Below are 16,056 nucleotides of genomic sequence, written 5' to 3' on the forward strand. Positions count from 1 at the left end.
GGAGCACTTTGTATGTGTGACTGCATCGTTTCACTCAAAAGTCACATGTTGTCCCTGACTGGAGATCATGGAGGGACTGCTGTCCTTTCATCCCTCAGGAGAACTTCTTGGTAAGGCACACATGGCCATATTCCTCCACCATCTATGCATAAAACAGGACACCCCTAGCCCAGGTGATGGGATATAAGTGCACAGATTTATTTCCCCTAGATGTCACCAAAAGCTTCTGTATCTTTCATTACCACCCACCAGACATTTCTTACATGGGCTTTTTACTGAGCAGTGCCTGGTCTATTCTACTGCTAAATCATTGTCACACACACGTGGTCAGTAGGTAATATACAGCTCAGAAAAAATAGATTGATATAGAAAATGTTTAATAGTCATAAATACTTAAATATTTAATAGGTGCTGGTGAGAACTGTCACTTTAGAAGTCATCAGCCCAGAGATATGCTCAAAGATAATGGATGCTTAAAGTCAAAGATCAACTTCTGACTATGTTCAACTGCTGTTTGTTCTATAATGAACCACTTTTTCTTAAGAGACCAGGGACATTTTTAACATATGCTAGAAAGCTGAAAAACTAGCTGTTCTCCTAGTGGGCATGTCAGCAATGAATACTAGATTGAGGAAACCAAAAGGAGATAGGAAAGACAGCAAAAAATTTTACAGAAGATTTACAGTGAGTCCCAAATGGGGAACTTTCCAGGGACAAAGAGGGAAAACCCATTCCCATTCATCTGACCTGGAATAAATGTTGCAAGGCTGCCACCGTATGGCAGCCAGCCTTTTTTTTTTTTTCCCTACAGAATTCAACAGAATATTACACTGCTGGTCAGGCTTGTTCCTTTTCTTCTGGAAATCAGTGGTAAAAATATCATAGCCTTCACCCTTTAGAGAGTAAAAGCCTGGCTTTTCCTAACCTGTGCCTTGTCAAATCATGTTTGGCCTCACAAAAAATGGGTAAATCTTTACAAATCAAGTCAATAGTGTGTAAATAATCCTACATTTTAAAGCACATTAAATAAGTGTATAAATCGTATTTTATATATGTATATATACACGCATTATATATTTAAACATGTGAGCTATTACATATTTAATACATACATGCATACATATACACACATGTATACAATCTAAAGAAATCAAAGTTTGGTACATGTTAAAAGAAAAAGCTTCCATAGTTCCACACATGGAAACCATACTGATATGCTCACCCTGCAAAACCAATATTACCTTCTCATCAGGTGTGGGGGAGAACATTTTTTCTTCCATAGGATGCCTTGAATAGTCGTAAGGATAAGTCACAACCAGCTCACCCCCATGGAGGCTGGCAGAGAGCACAAACGGGATAGACCTCAACCACTTCATGACTGCTTTCGTCTCAGGGGCCACCTGAAATCCAGGAGAATAAAAGCTGTGAGTAGTCATGCAGCTCCAAATGGATTTAGTCCTGGGCATGATGAAGGCTAGTGGAGAAGGGAGTGTTTTGGAAAGGAGAACGATGAGGCTCTTCAGCTCTTCCATCCCAAGGTTAATGGGGGAAGAGGGTCAGTTTGCTCCAGGGAACAGATGAGGCATACTGTTCACTGTGGAAAAACCATGAAAAGAAAGAGAAACTTTGAGAGAAGAGTAACTTTTTTATTACAGTGACATTTTCAGCGGTTCAAAGTGATGATGGCAGCATTTTAGTCTTGAAAAATCATAGCGTTGTACCACTACTTGCAAACCAGACTCCTTATCTAATTTCAGGATTGACTTTGGATGGATAAACTGGAATACGGGGATCAGTTTGTAATACTCAGCACTTGTTGGAAATACATTGTCTCATTTGCTATCCTTTGGGCCAGGTTCATCTGCAAATAGATGAAAACTAATGTATATAAAACACAGCAATGACTGCAGTTTACCTGCAGTGAACTGCTGCAGATAAGTCACAAAATTTGTCTTTCTGACAGTCCGTGCTCAGTACGAGCTGCCAAGGGAGAGGGCACCCGACTCCCACAGATGCTCAGGCACCCGTCTCCCCCGGACGTGCAGGAGGCTCCTTCACCCCCTTTTTCTGAGGAGTAATTTCACGGACCTGCTCCAGTGTTAGTTAATTCTTAGGGATAACAGTGTCATCTGGTGGCCGGTCCCTGCAAGCCCAGACACACGCCGGTGACCCTGGAGGAGGTGAGGCTCCTTTCCTTGCAGCTTGTGAAGTTACCAGGGGAAAAGTGGGTGAAGGCAGAGGCTGCTAATCCGCACTCTGCTTTGCACAAGTGCAGATATGCAGGTTTTAAAAAAACGAGCAAGATCTGTTATGGCAGGCTTAGTCCAGCATCCTTGTAGGGCTGCTAACATTGCATGTCACCCTTTGCTTTGATTCCATCAGCCATTAGAAAATCATGCAGATGCACCCCAGAGTGGCTAATAACTAGTAACAGTGAATCAAGTCAACAATATGCAGGAAAAAACCACAAAACAAACAAACAACAAATAAACAAATCAACCAAACAAAAAAACTAAAGACCTATGTATTAGGGTTGCAATAATAGTAACTCCTATTTTCTTTGGATCTTTGGATCAGTCCCTATTCTGCTATGGGTAAACCACAGCTTTGGGGATGCAGTGGGTAGCACAAACTTAGGTGTGGAGCAGAGAAAAACGCTGTGAAGCAAAGGCGCACCATGGATGTATTACGTCTCCCAGCAGTGAGGTAGAAAGCAAAGAGTTTCAGGAAAAACCCATGTCTAAATACAGTTTTACCTGGAAAGATTTAAGAAGATATCACCCTGCCCATTCCTGACCGAGGCAGGAGGCTACCTCCCTTCGGATGCTATAGGTGTTAACTGAGTCCTTCTAGTTTTCAGGTTTCCTTAAAATGCCATTCTGTAGTCGTTCAGCTGAACTAGTGCCTCGAGCCACTGCAGCCATGCTATTTGAAAAGGCTGTACCCTGTACTTGGGAAGAAACGGGAACCTGAGGGTTCCCAGTGCTGTAAGGTGAATCATTAAACCAGTCGTGGTTAGCATATGGACACAAGGCAGATTGTGCCACTTGTCCTCAGAAAAACAGGCCAGGTCCATTCTATATGTCAACTTAGTGGTAGCCTCTGTATCTCTGTGCTGCAACCCTTTCAATCCCGGTATTATCAAGAGGCAACTTAAATGTAAGATGAGATGTAACGGATAAAGTCTGACCAGCTCAGGAACATACAGAATGCACTTTGCACACCAGAAACCCAGCCAAGGTTTTTTGTATAATTAGAAAGATCAGACACAGAGTTTCCAGGAAGGGCATGACCTGAAAAACATTTTTAAAAAGGCAGATAAAGGGCACTCCAAAAGGAAAGAACAAAATGCTTTTTGCAGTCTCCCACACCCACTCACACAACACAGAGGTGGGAGAAGAAAACAGCCTGCCAGGCTTCATCACAAGGAACCTGGCAGTGTCCAAAGAACGCTACCTGCAAGCAGTCCAAGTATGTGCGCTGGGATGGTCTGATAATCCTTTATCCCAAGGGAATTTGGGACTGAACGAGCCACTCTCGGTTGAACCCTGAAAGCACTTTGTTCATCCTTTGAGCCCATCTCTTCTGAAGAGCAGAAGACCCCAGGTGGCTTGTAAGGAGCTGCGAGAGGCACTGCGTGCCCCATGGATCCCTGCTTGGGCGTTCACAGGGTGGCTGAGGAGCTGGCACCAAGCCTGCAGCCTCCAAGCCCCCAGCACCAGCAGTCCCCAGGAGGATGCTGCCCCCCAAACTCTCAGCAGCTCCCTGCCCTGCCTGCAGCTGCCCCAGCTCCCACTGCCCGGACAGAGAGGGCATGCCTGATGCCAGAATCAGCCCTGCTTTCAAACAGGAGTCCCGGGCCTCAATAACAAGATTTTTCAGTTGCTTCTGCAATTCAGTGGGCAAGGGTGAAATGCACAGTTTTACTCAGAGAGCTCCTAAATTCAGTCCCTCCCCCTGATTAGCCAACTTGCTCACTATATACCTGCACAACCCACAAGACACCGCTGTGTCACAGAGCCAACGTCTCATTGAAGCAAATGTTGTGGAAAATCATGAGTTTCAATGTCACTATTTTTATCCTAATAGCATTTCAGTGACATCAAGTACAGTGATTAAGGCTTTGAAATGTGCACATCCTGGTTCAGCTCCACCGGATGATATCAGATGCTATCTGTGTCACTCTGGCCTTTGACTATTCATAGACTTCTCCTTTAATGTGGGTTTTGTGGGTTTTGATTTTTTCTTTTCAGTAGGGTTCTTGCTTTTTAGTCAGAGGAGATCAATTTTAAAGTATCCATCTCACAAGAACAATTTGGGGCACAATTAGAAAACAGCTAAATTATTTCTGCGTAAGTACAGGGAATGGCCACTACCCTTTTTAAACCTGAATCTCATTTCTGTCAATTATACTGCAATTAGTCATCGTCTCCATGGCTTTCAAAGATTTCTTTTTTTCCTTTTAGAAGCAACCAGACTCATTTTCCTAAAGACTATGCCAGCCTCCACTGGCACAGACTTCCAAATTCTGTTTGAATCAAGCCGATCTAACTGACTTAATTTCAGATGAAGCCTGAAGTCTCCCAGTCTGAGCCCTCAGACCACTTATTACAATAATTCATAATAGCGGGGAACAAAACGCGCTGTACAGCAAGGGTTATGGGGAGGCAGGAGCTCTCCTGAGTTTATGGGGTTGGCTGGGAGCTCACTTTCCATTTTCTGATCTTTATACAATGCCCTGCAATACTCAGATAATTACTTTAATAAGGCAGGTAATAAACACTATTAAGTAAATGAAAGCTGAGAGGCTGGTGTTGAAACATCCAATCTAATGCTTTTGCATGCACAAAGCTGACTACTGTAAGAGCCACAGGTTCATCTGCTTGACAAAATTGAAGCTCATTATGGGAGAGCTGATTTGGCTGTCCTGTGATACCACCGGCGGAGGAGAGGGACTCGAGGCTGTGAGAACGCTTACTGCCAGGTTTCTGAACCATGTGAAACTGCAGTCGTCAAGGAGATTTTGTGGTGCCATCCAGGTCACAGGCAAATTGGTTCCCTCATTTGTTCTGCAAAGCAGATAGATTTGGAGATGCTTTGGGTGTTGTTTATATCAGGACCCACTTTGGGGTCAGGAGAACATCTAGAGGTTCTCTGAGGCTTGGTGCTGTGAGGAATGAATCATTGGACCATCACCTTACTTCAATTTCTGCTTCAAAAACAAAAAAAGATTTTCAGGAGAAGGGATGTATTTATAACCCTGGGTCTGCACCCACTGAGACAGAGCTCAGACAGAGGGTGGTTGTGTGCCAAGACTTCCTGGTCCCTCGTCTGTGGTGATAGACGCCCCAGGGTGACCAGCACGCTGCAGCTGGGGCAGAGCTGGCCACAGCAGTGGGGGTAACTGCAGGAGACATGTTAGGCTGTCTCCATCCAGCCCTCTATAAATTGCTATGATGTTACACAGTGTCTAAGAAAGCTAAATACATGGTTGTAAAAATGACTTCTGCAAGTGGCTGCCTAACATTGACCATCCTAAAGGCCATCAGAAGAACCGGGGCAGAAGCAGGACTCAGAAGATGGAGTAGGGAGGTTAGAGCCAGAAAATCCAGAGAGTTGCAGGGACTCTGGGACAAGCTCACAGCTTGCACCAGGCACTGGCACAAAGAGGGGTCAAAGCCATGTTTGTCCTTCCTCAGTGGTGCTTGGGCCTTCAACCCTGAACCTCTGGATGCAGAGAGAGAGTGAGCACATGGCTGGAGGTAGATCTCCATCCTCTCCTTCATACCTCAAAGTCTGCTGTACAGCCGCTACGTCCAGTCCAAAAGGGCAAAAGCAGCTTTTTCCTCCACTGAAACCCAAAGGCATTTTCAATTACTTCTTTAGGCATGCCAGGCACTCCTGTAGCCTGCCTGCACATAGCTCAGGGGACAATACAGCCCATGAAAGAGCTCCCCGGAGACTGGAACCCTCACTATTATTCTGCAAAGGCCATGCAAAGAAAGGGCTCTGTCTGGTGAGTGGGTTGTTGCAGACACAATTTGACTCATCAGCCTTATCCTTGTGGACAGGCTGGTGGCAGTGCTTGGTGGCTGAGCTATACAGTCTTGGCAAGAACTGAAGTAAGTGGCTGCAAGTTCATGTTCCTAGGACAGGGAACATCTCACTGTAAGCATCTCCCCCAGGAAAGCACATATCTTGACATGGGTCAAAAAGCCTGGCAGGTAACAGACCTGCAATTGCATGGGATGGCCAACTTTGATAAGGTTGAGAGCAAGACAACACCTGCTCTCAAATCAGGAACCCAGTGAGAAGCCGTGACCAAGAGAGGTGGGCTCTGCGAGGGGGTTTGAAATAGCATAGTGACTCCCAGTAAGCTAGAAACATATATATACATGTTTGTAATGACTGTTGTTTTATTATACATTTTTGATTTAGCATGTTCTTCTCAGTAAACGTTACTTTATGTTACAATAGCTGGCAGGTTCCTGACTAATTGAATAATCTTGTTTTGCCCTATGGGAACAGCATGACAGATACTGAACTAAAGTGAGGCATCTTCAGAGAATTGCTGTGAAACAAAGGCATCCCCAGCTGAAGTCCCGGCTTTAGAGGATGAGGAAGAGGGTTTCCTAAAAAGAGAAGAGGGATGGCTCCAAGCCTCAGTCCTATATGGGAAAGCAAACCCACAGGTAAGACTCCATAGTGCTGCCAGCTCGGAGCTCACCCCTGCAGTGCTCAGGTCATCTCCGCCACGTGAAACGTGGTTTCACACCAGGTATCTGCAAGGCTGGGCCTAACCCTGCTCCCGAGATTCTTCCTATCCATTCATACTCCATTCATTTGTTGAAGAAAACTTTCAGTTTGATAGCTACACATGGTTCTTAGATGTACAGCCATGAAAACTACTATGCACAAATCGGGTGAACCAAAACTATTATCTCTCTAGACTTTTCTCCTAAAATCCCCTTCTTTTTCAGCTGTTTTGATTTGACCTCAGGCTCTGCTCCATGTGCTCTCAAGTCTTCTTTCCCATCTGAGGCTCTGCACTCTACTTGCATTTACCAGCTCACTGTTATCTCTCATTATTCAGTCAAAAGTTGGAAACTATTAAGCCTGTGACCTTATACTCATGTAGATATCTAGTGCCATGAGCCAGGATCTGCACGATTACATGCATAAACCAGAAGAAAATAGAATAAACTTCTTGAGCTTGTGAGTTGCTAGTGTCGGGGGCTGCTGGGCTGCCAGCGACACGGGTAGGACTGAGCTTTGCATTCCTGGACATCACATAACGTGACGCTTAGTGATGATGAGTGTGAGGCCCTGCAGTGCTGCCTCCATCCTGCTCTCCGGGACTGGAGGCAGCAGCAACTCTCCCTTCCAGCACCACAGCCCCCTGACAGGCTGTTTCCATTGCTCCAGCTGGTTACGGTCCTTTATAAACATTCTTTTTGTGGAAAGCTGATGCCACACAACTTCACATGAAGCTTTTCTTTGTTTTCCAAGGCACAAACTACTGTTGCATCAAACCTGTGCAGAGCTAAGTAAAATGACAGCCAAGTGCATAAAGTCTTTAACATGCTACTACAGTTTGCATCACTAATGATGAATCATTACACACTCGTGACCCCCTCCTAACAGTCATTATCCTTAATTTAAAATAGCAAAATCCAAATCATCCACAAATTTTCCCAACGATTTGTGACACCTGCCTCTTTGGCCAGACCTACACCGTGATTTTTCATGCCAATTCTGAGCCTGTCCAGTTTATTCCTACTTATAAAACTTGATTACCAGAGAATAACTTCAGACCAAGCAATCTCAGGTTCTTAATTTCTGCGTTGCCCTGTAGCATATGTGATTTATAAAATCTGTAATTCATACCTTACCCCACCAGTAGGATTGTGGAATGGGGATGTGGTCAAGGCGGGCCCCACGAATCCCAGCTCTTCTGTAAGCCTCAGACGTCAAATCAGGGAAATTTCTGTTCAGGTCCAAGTTCTGAGCTGTCTGTCGTCCAATGACCCATCCATTGTAACCAGCTCCCTAATTTGCAACATAGAAGCCAACCTGAGAATAACTTCCTGTCTCAAAATATCACGTTGTGGAAATTGTTTAAAATGCCATTTTCTTCAAGGAGAAGTTTTAAATTAAGTAAACTGAAAATGTCTATACTGTTAAAACCCCACACTTATTAATCATTTTTATCCCCATGATCACTAATGCACTAACTAGCATGCAGGAAGCATTTCACTCGCCAGTGATGTGACTCATGAGAGGAACACAGCAGCTTCTTACTCAGCACAGAGCAGCATGCAGAGTGGGTTAGAGGAGGAGAAAAAGAAAATACAGCTGACGCTCCAAGAAAGGATCAGGCAGAACGCAATAACCCCAGACTCGCATGACAGACAGAGCTCACCACATGAACAACGGAGAAGAAGAAAGGTCCTGTTTTCATGCTAATGGTGCTGGCGATAAAAGTGAGGTGAAAAGAAGAAAAATGTCAGGTAACATGTAATAGAAGTTTTGCTTTCACAGGTCTCCTTCACACACCAGCTGATCTCTGAAAACTGCCATCCATTATGAAAGCGTGACAGTACAGAAAATATTCACATTTTATTATACCTGCTCTTCTAAAAGAGAAAGAACATCTATTCCATGGTATTAAACTACATTTCCTTATAAAATAATTTAACAGTCATTAAAGTGAGTCAGTGGGCATTTTGTTCTAGAACTGATAGCAGAGAGTGCTAAATGTGTGAAAAAGTAACACAGTCATTCTCACGTCATCACATGCAAGCAGCAAAAATGACAAATGTGGCTCTGATTTCCTCTTAGCTCTGTTCACATCGTCTTTGGAAAGCAACCTGCCACCAAACCAGCCTGGGATTCTTGCCTGGGATTATCAACGTTCCCTCCCATACATGACACTCCCCTCCCAGTTTGTCCTTTCCTGTGGGGAATTTTAGAAACATGAAGCCTTGAACATTTCCTTATAAAAAGTCTTTTACCTCTTCTGCTGCCAGTTCATAGCCATCAGGGTTGAGTGAAGGTAGGAGATGAATTCTGGTATTATTAATCAAGGTCTGGATGCGAGGGTTCCCGAGAAGATACTCTGAACACAGATACTGTGCGAGGTATATTAGCAGTTCTTTTCCCACAACTTCATTTCCATGCATATTGCCAATGTACTTGAATTCTGGCTTGACTGTGGAATATGAAGTAATGAGATGCTTTAATTTGATTATAACTGGATGGCTTCCAAAAGCAGAGTACCCCAAATAGCTTACTGATGAGTCAGGAAGTTTTATTTACACTGATTTAATGCATACGTTCCTGTAAATAGCACACCAGTTCTAGGTGAATTTCCCCCCATTACAAGTCAGTTCAGTGACAATTTAAATAGTGTGAAACAAAGTAAGGAAGTCCATCCTTTCAGTATCACAAACCATAAGAGGCAACTGTTGCTCTGGGCTTTTGCTGGACTCATCATTAATTGTGAACAAAGAATGCTGCAAAAAAAAATGTCAAGCCATAGCTGGGAAGGAACAAAATACACCCCTGGCACTCTCACTTACCTTGGGCGGCTTCAATGCCTTGTATTGTCACAGATCCTAGAAATGACCTGCAGATGTGTAATATATTACTCCTCTATTTGGAACAGAAATTAGGTTGTGCATAAAAAGTGGCTTTTAGGCTAAATAGCCTTGGAATAAGACTATTCACAATTCCCCGCAGTTATTCTCTCAATTTCCATCCTTCCTTAGAGACAAATGGAAAGTAGAAAATAGATGCACTTTGGAGACACCCTTTCCTGGCTATCCCTTCATCTTCGTCTTTGATCCCGGCCAGCCTCAAGCACTAGACACTGGACGAGGGCTGGCACAGAGCTATTATGCCAGCTTGCTCAGGCTGGCAAAATCTCCAGCTCTAGAGCTATTTCCACCCTCTTTTATGCTGTCCTGAGCAGCATGAAGCAACAGATTTAAAAGGAAATGCTAGGTAACGTGTTAAACTACCATCTTTTATCATGTCACTTCCCAGTTTTAATTTAAAAGCCTGATTCATAGGCTTTGTGTTTTCCTGGCAAAGGGAGTAGCAGCTTAAAAAGGCACTTGCAACTTCTTTTCTTTACACAAGAGAGGAAGGATGATAGGCCAGGAAATAGTAATGTAGATCTTTGCTCTGTTAAAGACGTCTACTGGGATCTTGATCGAGTTTAAAAGCACCTCAAAATACCTTTACACCATGCAAGGCAGCGTGGCTGAGAGTAAATAAAGCTAACACCAGTCTTTGCTGTATTCTCTGCCTCCCCTGCAGCATAGCGTACAGAGGACACGGTAGCTTGACCTGAAATGATAATCTCAATAAGGTAAGTCAGATGTAGTTCAGTTCTGCTACACTGCTGAGGCTGCTTTGATGCTGGAGCTAATCTGGTGAGAAGCAGCCTGAGGCTCTTGGTATGCAGCAATGGCCATACCAGTCCACCAGATTTAGTCAGGAACTATATTTGAGCTGGGAGCCGGTAACTGGCAATTAATACCTAATACCCCCCAAGAAAATTATCTACATTTTGAAGAATTTAGAACATTGAAGAATCTGGCCCTTGCTGTCTCAGTGATGAATTGCAAAATAGAGATCAGCACTGTTCCCCTTTGCAGAAAAGTTGTGAGGACTCATATCCTAACAGTGTTCCGGCGCTATGATAACATAAATTCCTGGTATCATTCACCTGTTACACTGACAGGTATTGCACTGACCTAAATCTCTGTTCAGGAGGATTGTTCTCTGTGCTGCATTGCCCTTTTTTGATGCCAGTGTCCTTCTGTAGCTGAGGCCTTCTCACAAGTTGTACATAATTTAGGATGTGAAGGACTATGTTTAGACTAGGGACAGGCATTACTTGTAGGAAGTCCGTAGGGTTTGATGGTACAGTGATAAATAAAAGGAGACTGAGGAAGTGGTAGATGATGGAGAGGGCAGGTCAGTAACAGAAAACTATCCCAACTTCTTTGTACGCTGGGCACAACTAAATAATAGACATATCACTGCAACCAAGTACACGGTCATACATCTAGAAACAAGGAATGTCAACCATGGTCATAAATTAAGGTCATAAAGTTAGGAAATTGCAACCTGACTGTAATTGCTACAGTGAATCATCAGCTAACACTGTAATTCAGGAACAATGCTTTTTTTTTTTTGAATCAATGCTTTTTACAGTTTAAGTGATATCCCTTAAAAAGGACCTGTTTTCACTCAGATAATTTGGACTCCCTCCAAGCAACCTGATCAACACTGATATAACTCACGCAGTTCATGGTGTCCAGGTTTGGTTGAAAACTCAATCACAAAAAGATCCTTCCCTTCAAAACTGCGACCTATGCTGTAAGTTGTTGCAATATGGGAGCACTTAGAAGCGGTCTTCTTCAACGTGCTCACCATTTGGGAATATGAATGGTGTTTGAATTGAAGAAAAGTTGCTGGCAAGTCTGAAGGCAAATCTTCCTCAACATCTACTTCTCCTGCAAAGAAAAATTTTAACAGAGTGTTTAAAACCATGGTGCTCAGAGGATTGTACGAATGCCTGCACTTTTCTGCAACATACCTTTTTCAGTAGTAGAATTATAGAAAATACAGCTGCAGTCAAAACCTTAAATCTATGCAGTACATCCTATGCTGTTATTGTGGCATATTTTGTTTACAAAAGCATGCTAATGCATATGCCCACTGACAAATATTTTGTGCAACCTCCAGTTATAATTTGGCCTTTGGCACGCTTAGCACATTTTAGTCACAAAATGTACAGATTTTTCCTTTTCAATCTGGTGGATCAAATTAATTTTTTATGAAATTCAGCTGTCTTCAGCTATCTGGATCTTCTTCATCCAAACAAAAATCTGTGACAATCATTAATGAGATTATTTTAATGAGCTGTTAAACTTGTCAAGTAGTCATGAATTTATGAGTGCATTAAAGTTTCAGTTTTTAAATAAAATATTTCAAATCTACAGACAGTTATTACACAGGGCAGGGCTTATCTAAATGCACATTGGCAGTCCAAACATCTAGCTGTGAGCTGGCTGTCTTGATGCTTTTTCTATACGACGGAGAGAAACAGATGCTTCTTGAGCACAGTTTAATTAAGTGTTTAAAATAGGTGGAACAGAATGAATCACACCTTACAGGTGTCTATAAAGACGACAAGCTGAGATGACAAGCAGAGAGGTTTCGTGCCATAGACATGTCAAACTGAGTGAGATGAGACCTTTCCCATCTAGACGAGTAAGATGTGTCAGCAGAGCTTCCTTCCTTACCTCGCAGCTTTGCCAGCGGGTCAAAACATCCTTCTTCTTCCCCAGCGAAAAAGCGGTCGCAGTCTAAGAAGTAGGGCCAAGCCATGTCTATTGCATCAAAGGCAGGGAGGCAATTTTTTTTCAGGTTTTCACAGACATGCCTGCAGGGCTTTATAACTTTGTCCTTTTCGCACTGCGGGGCCAGCACCGAGCAGCCCAGGAGCCTCAGGTCCGGATTGCATTCTCCCTGGAGCAAGTTGTGCAGCACGCTGATGAGGATGTACTCGGAGCTGTACTCAATCACTTCTCGAGACTTCTGATCCAGAAAATTAGGATATATCGTTTGAGTATAGGCAACATCAGTACAAGAACTTAAGGCAATGTCCACGCATTTTGCTATGAAAAGGAGATGAACATATGGAAAACAACTTGTTTCACAGACACTGAGCTGTTCAAAGACAACATAACAAATAACATGTTCAATGAACTTATTTTTTTTTGTTCACAGATAATCTGGAGGCCGTTTGCAATACTCTCAAATGAATTTGATGTCTAAAACCACTTATAGAAAGATAATGGAAAGTATGATTGGGCTGGAGATTGAGTGCGAACAGTTTGATGCAAGTAGATGTCATTCAGATTTCAAACGGTATCTGATAATTTGGTGGGGCGTCAGGGGTTATCTGACTGATAAGCACTGTTCCTAAAATAAGATTTATTTTGTTAATTCAATACCTGAACAGCAATGAAAGGACAAATCCCTGGCCAGAAAACACTGGAGTACTGGGCCCAAATGGGAGTTCATTTAACAAATAGCTTGGAAACCACCAAAATGAATAAAGCCCCGTTTCCGAAGGAAAGGCTGTCCCATACTCAATTAAATCTTACTTGATTTAAATTAAGAATACAGTTTGAGCTTATTAAACACCAGAGAATCCATAAGAGAGAAAAAAACCCTGTTGAGGTGTGAATTTGCTGGTGTCTAACATGGGAAAAACTCAGATTCCTGAATAAAGTGTGTTTCTGATAGCCCTCTCTCCCCTGTCCTTGCCTTTTAGTATGGATTCACTGATGAGGTGTGAGATCATATAGATTTTTTTCTTTAGTGGGGAAGGTATCAGTAAGATATCTCTCTTCTTTGCTTGGCCCCACAACATTTGTAAGACTTCAATATCTCTAAACTGCAGGCCCTCTGTTAAGTTTGATTGAAATTGCCCAAAGGGATCAAAAGTTATTCTGGGACTTGACTCAAAGACAAGCAGGCCCATAAATGTGCTTACATGTATATTCTCATAAACCTAACACATTTTAAGAAATCAGGTTAAGAAGTCTTAGGAAGGATAAACGTTGGTAATACCTTCAACTCACTCGGAGATTGGAAGGGAGTAATAGAGAGATGTCTCTTCATAAAATTACTGGCTGTTACAGTAATGGGCCTACGTTTGAGCCTCCTTCTCTTGCTAGTGTCTCTGGCTGGTAACAAATACCATTGTCACAGCAGCAAAATCCTACTTTGTGTGAAAGATCATCTCTCTAGGAACAAGACCTACTATAGCACCAACATTAGAAAACTTGTCAGGAAATAATGAAGAAATACTTAAGGTTTCAAGATACTCCAAAGATAGCGAGCAAAGTCACACCATACCTTTCTGTACAGTTTGGCATTGACCTGCAAATAAAGAGGAAAAAAAACATTATGGGGCAGGTATCCGTGGTTCCTCCCTCATGTGAGGAATTGTCCAACCTGGTAGCCCCACAGAGGCTGCTGGAGCTCTACGTCCTGAGGTCCAGCCATACCAGGGACAAGCACGTATTCCCAACAGGCACATATTACATATATACACAAAGAGAAAACACAGTCCAGGCAAACACAACCAGCACCAAAAGCATTATCCTGTTCCCCTTTCTAGCAAATCAGGATGAAAGGCCATTGATGAAAAAGAAGTACAGGTGGATCCCTTCAATATCTCAGCTTAGTAGCTAGGCTCAGTTTACCCAGTAGCTGCCCCTGGATCCACTGATCTCCCAGTTGCCTCATGTGCTGACACACATGCTGGTCTCTCTGGTAGCTGGCCCAGACCTAGGGTTGCACTGTTAGCCAAGCCCCAGCCACCATGGCCTTCCCAATAGCTGACCTGGACCTCCTGGTTCCTCCAGTAGCCAACTCTGAATCCCTACTGTCTCTTCAGTATCCAGCTCAGGATCACAGCCGCTCAAATACCCAGCTCCCATATCTTTTGTCCTGTCCACTGCTAGTCCAGCTTGAAGTTTGCTAGCAATTCCGCACACTGACACACACATGCAAGGCACATGTACTCTGGTCCCTCCAGCTGCCGCACCCCAGACACACAAGCCCCTCTGACCCGTGGTCTCACACCAGTTGCTGGCATGTGAAACCCCATACGCCCCCATCCACACGCAAAAAAAAGAGAGAAAAAACCCTCACCCAGCCAAAGAGTTGGAAATGGAGTTTAATAAGAGGACAGGACAGACTGCAGGGATCAGGTGCAGGGCATGGCCAGACAAGCACACTGACCAGCCTGTCTTTGATCCACTTTAAAAAGGGAGGACTTGAAGATATATCTGAAGTGTGGTTGTGTAAGAAATCAGGCCTATGTTTGAAAAAGACATTGAGCTGCCCAGCCCTGACAACTTGACAATATTTCTAGGCATGTTTAAAAACTGTAGGTTAGGTGCCTAGGAAATGTCACTAATGAACACGTAGGTATTTAGTAATCTGGTTTAGTCTAAAAGTTGATGTGAGTCCTTCTGTACATACCAAGATGCCTTATGGATCTTCCCCTAACAAATCTATTGGTCCCACATAATGCTGTGCATACCTTTCTTGTAAAGCAATTAAGACTTTGGTGGATAGAACGGGACGTATTTTTTCCCCATACTACTTCATCCTACCTCTAGCAACTGCATTTTATAAACCTTTTAATAACATCTTAAAACTAATTATTTCCCTCCCCAACTACTATCATGGGAAAGCTTTTCCAAAAGCTCACTCCTCTAATGGCTAGAAATTGCCTTTTAATTTCCTGCCTAAAAGTATTCGTGGCCAGTCTATACCCATGTGGTGTTGTGCCAGCATTGTCCTTCAGCTTAAATAGCTCTCTGCACTCCCTGGTGCATGCCTTCATCGTGTATTTGCAGAGAGCAGTCAGATCCCCTTAGCTTTCTATTTACCAGGTCAAATAAACCAAACTCTCTTGATTTTGAAGGAACATGGTTTGATGACCCAGGAGAGGCTTCTTTTGCTCCTGCAGCCAATGAGTCTGTATTGCCCTTCTCCACTACTGGCAACTAAAGGTATCCAAGGTATCAACCAAGGTATCAGAGCTGTTTTCACCAGTGCCTCATAGGAGCTCAGCTGTTATGTGCAAGCTTTTTAAACACCAATGGGTCTGTTTTTCTTGTGATGTATTGGGGATCTAGCTATGTTCCTATTTGTTCTAATTCTTACTGGGGGGACAGGCATCTAGCTTCTTGCTCAGTGAATTGAGCATTTGTCCTCATAAGACCAAATTCATTATATTTTCTTTTTTTCCTACTAGGGAAAGTTTAAACTTCTACTCCCGGCATATTTGTTTAAATGTAATCATCTGCATATGTGTTGCTAATGAGTTGATCATTCTTTAGCCAAAATAAAATCATTATAATGAGAACAAAATTAACCTTGGAATTTTATCTTGGAGGGAGACATTTAATTGGAAATTACTCTGGTTCTATATTATAAATTGTCATTGATCCA

General features: G+C 43.0%; 1 protein-coding gene across 1 annotated transcript in view; it reads right to left on the reverse strand.

Annotated features, from left to right (window-relative positions):
* The window catches only part of CPZ (carboxypeptidase Z), a 35,795-nt gene that overhangs the window by 9,583 nt on the left and 10,156 nt on the right, over positions 1 to 16,056 (reverse strand). Inside the window, exons 2-7 of the mRNA XM_059817959.1 lie at positions 13,945 to 13,968; positions 12,321 to 12,695; positions 11,316 to 11,528; positions 9,015 to 9,211; positions 7,888 to 8,049; positions 1,242 to 1,400 (exon numbers count right to left, since the gene is read on the reverse strand). Of these exons, the coding sequence (XP_059673942.1) occupies positions 1,242 to 1,400; positions 7,888 to 8,049; positions 9,015 to 9,211; positions 11,316 to 11,528; positions 12,321 to 12,695; positions 13,945 to 13,968 (1,130 nt within the window). The remainder of the gene's footprint in view (positions 1 to 1,241; positions 1,401 to 7,887; positions 8,050 to 9,014; positions 9,212 to 11,315; positions 11,529 to 12,320; positions 12,696 to 13,944; positions 13,969 to 16,056) is intronic.

Source organism: Gavia stellata, chromosome 5 (genome assembly GCF_030936135.1).
Source record: "Gavia stellata isolate bGavSte3 chromosome 5, bGavSte3.hap2, whole genome shotgun sequence".
NCBI lineage: Eukaryota > Metazoa > Chordata > Aves > Gaviiformes > Gaviidae > Gavia > Gavia stellata.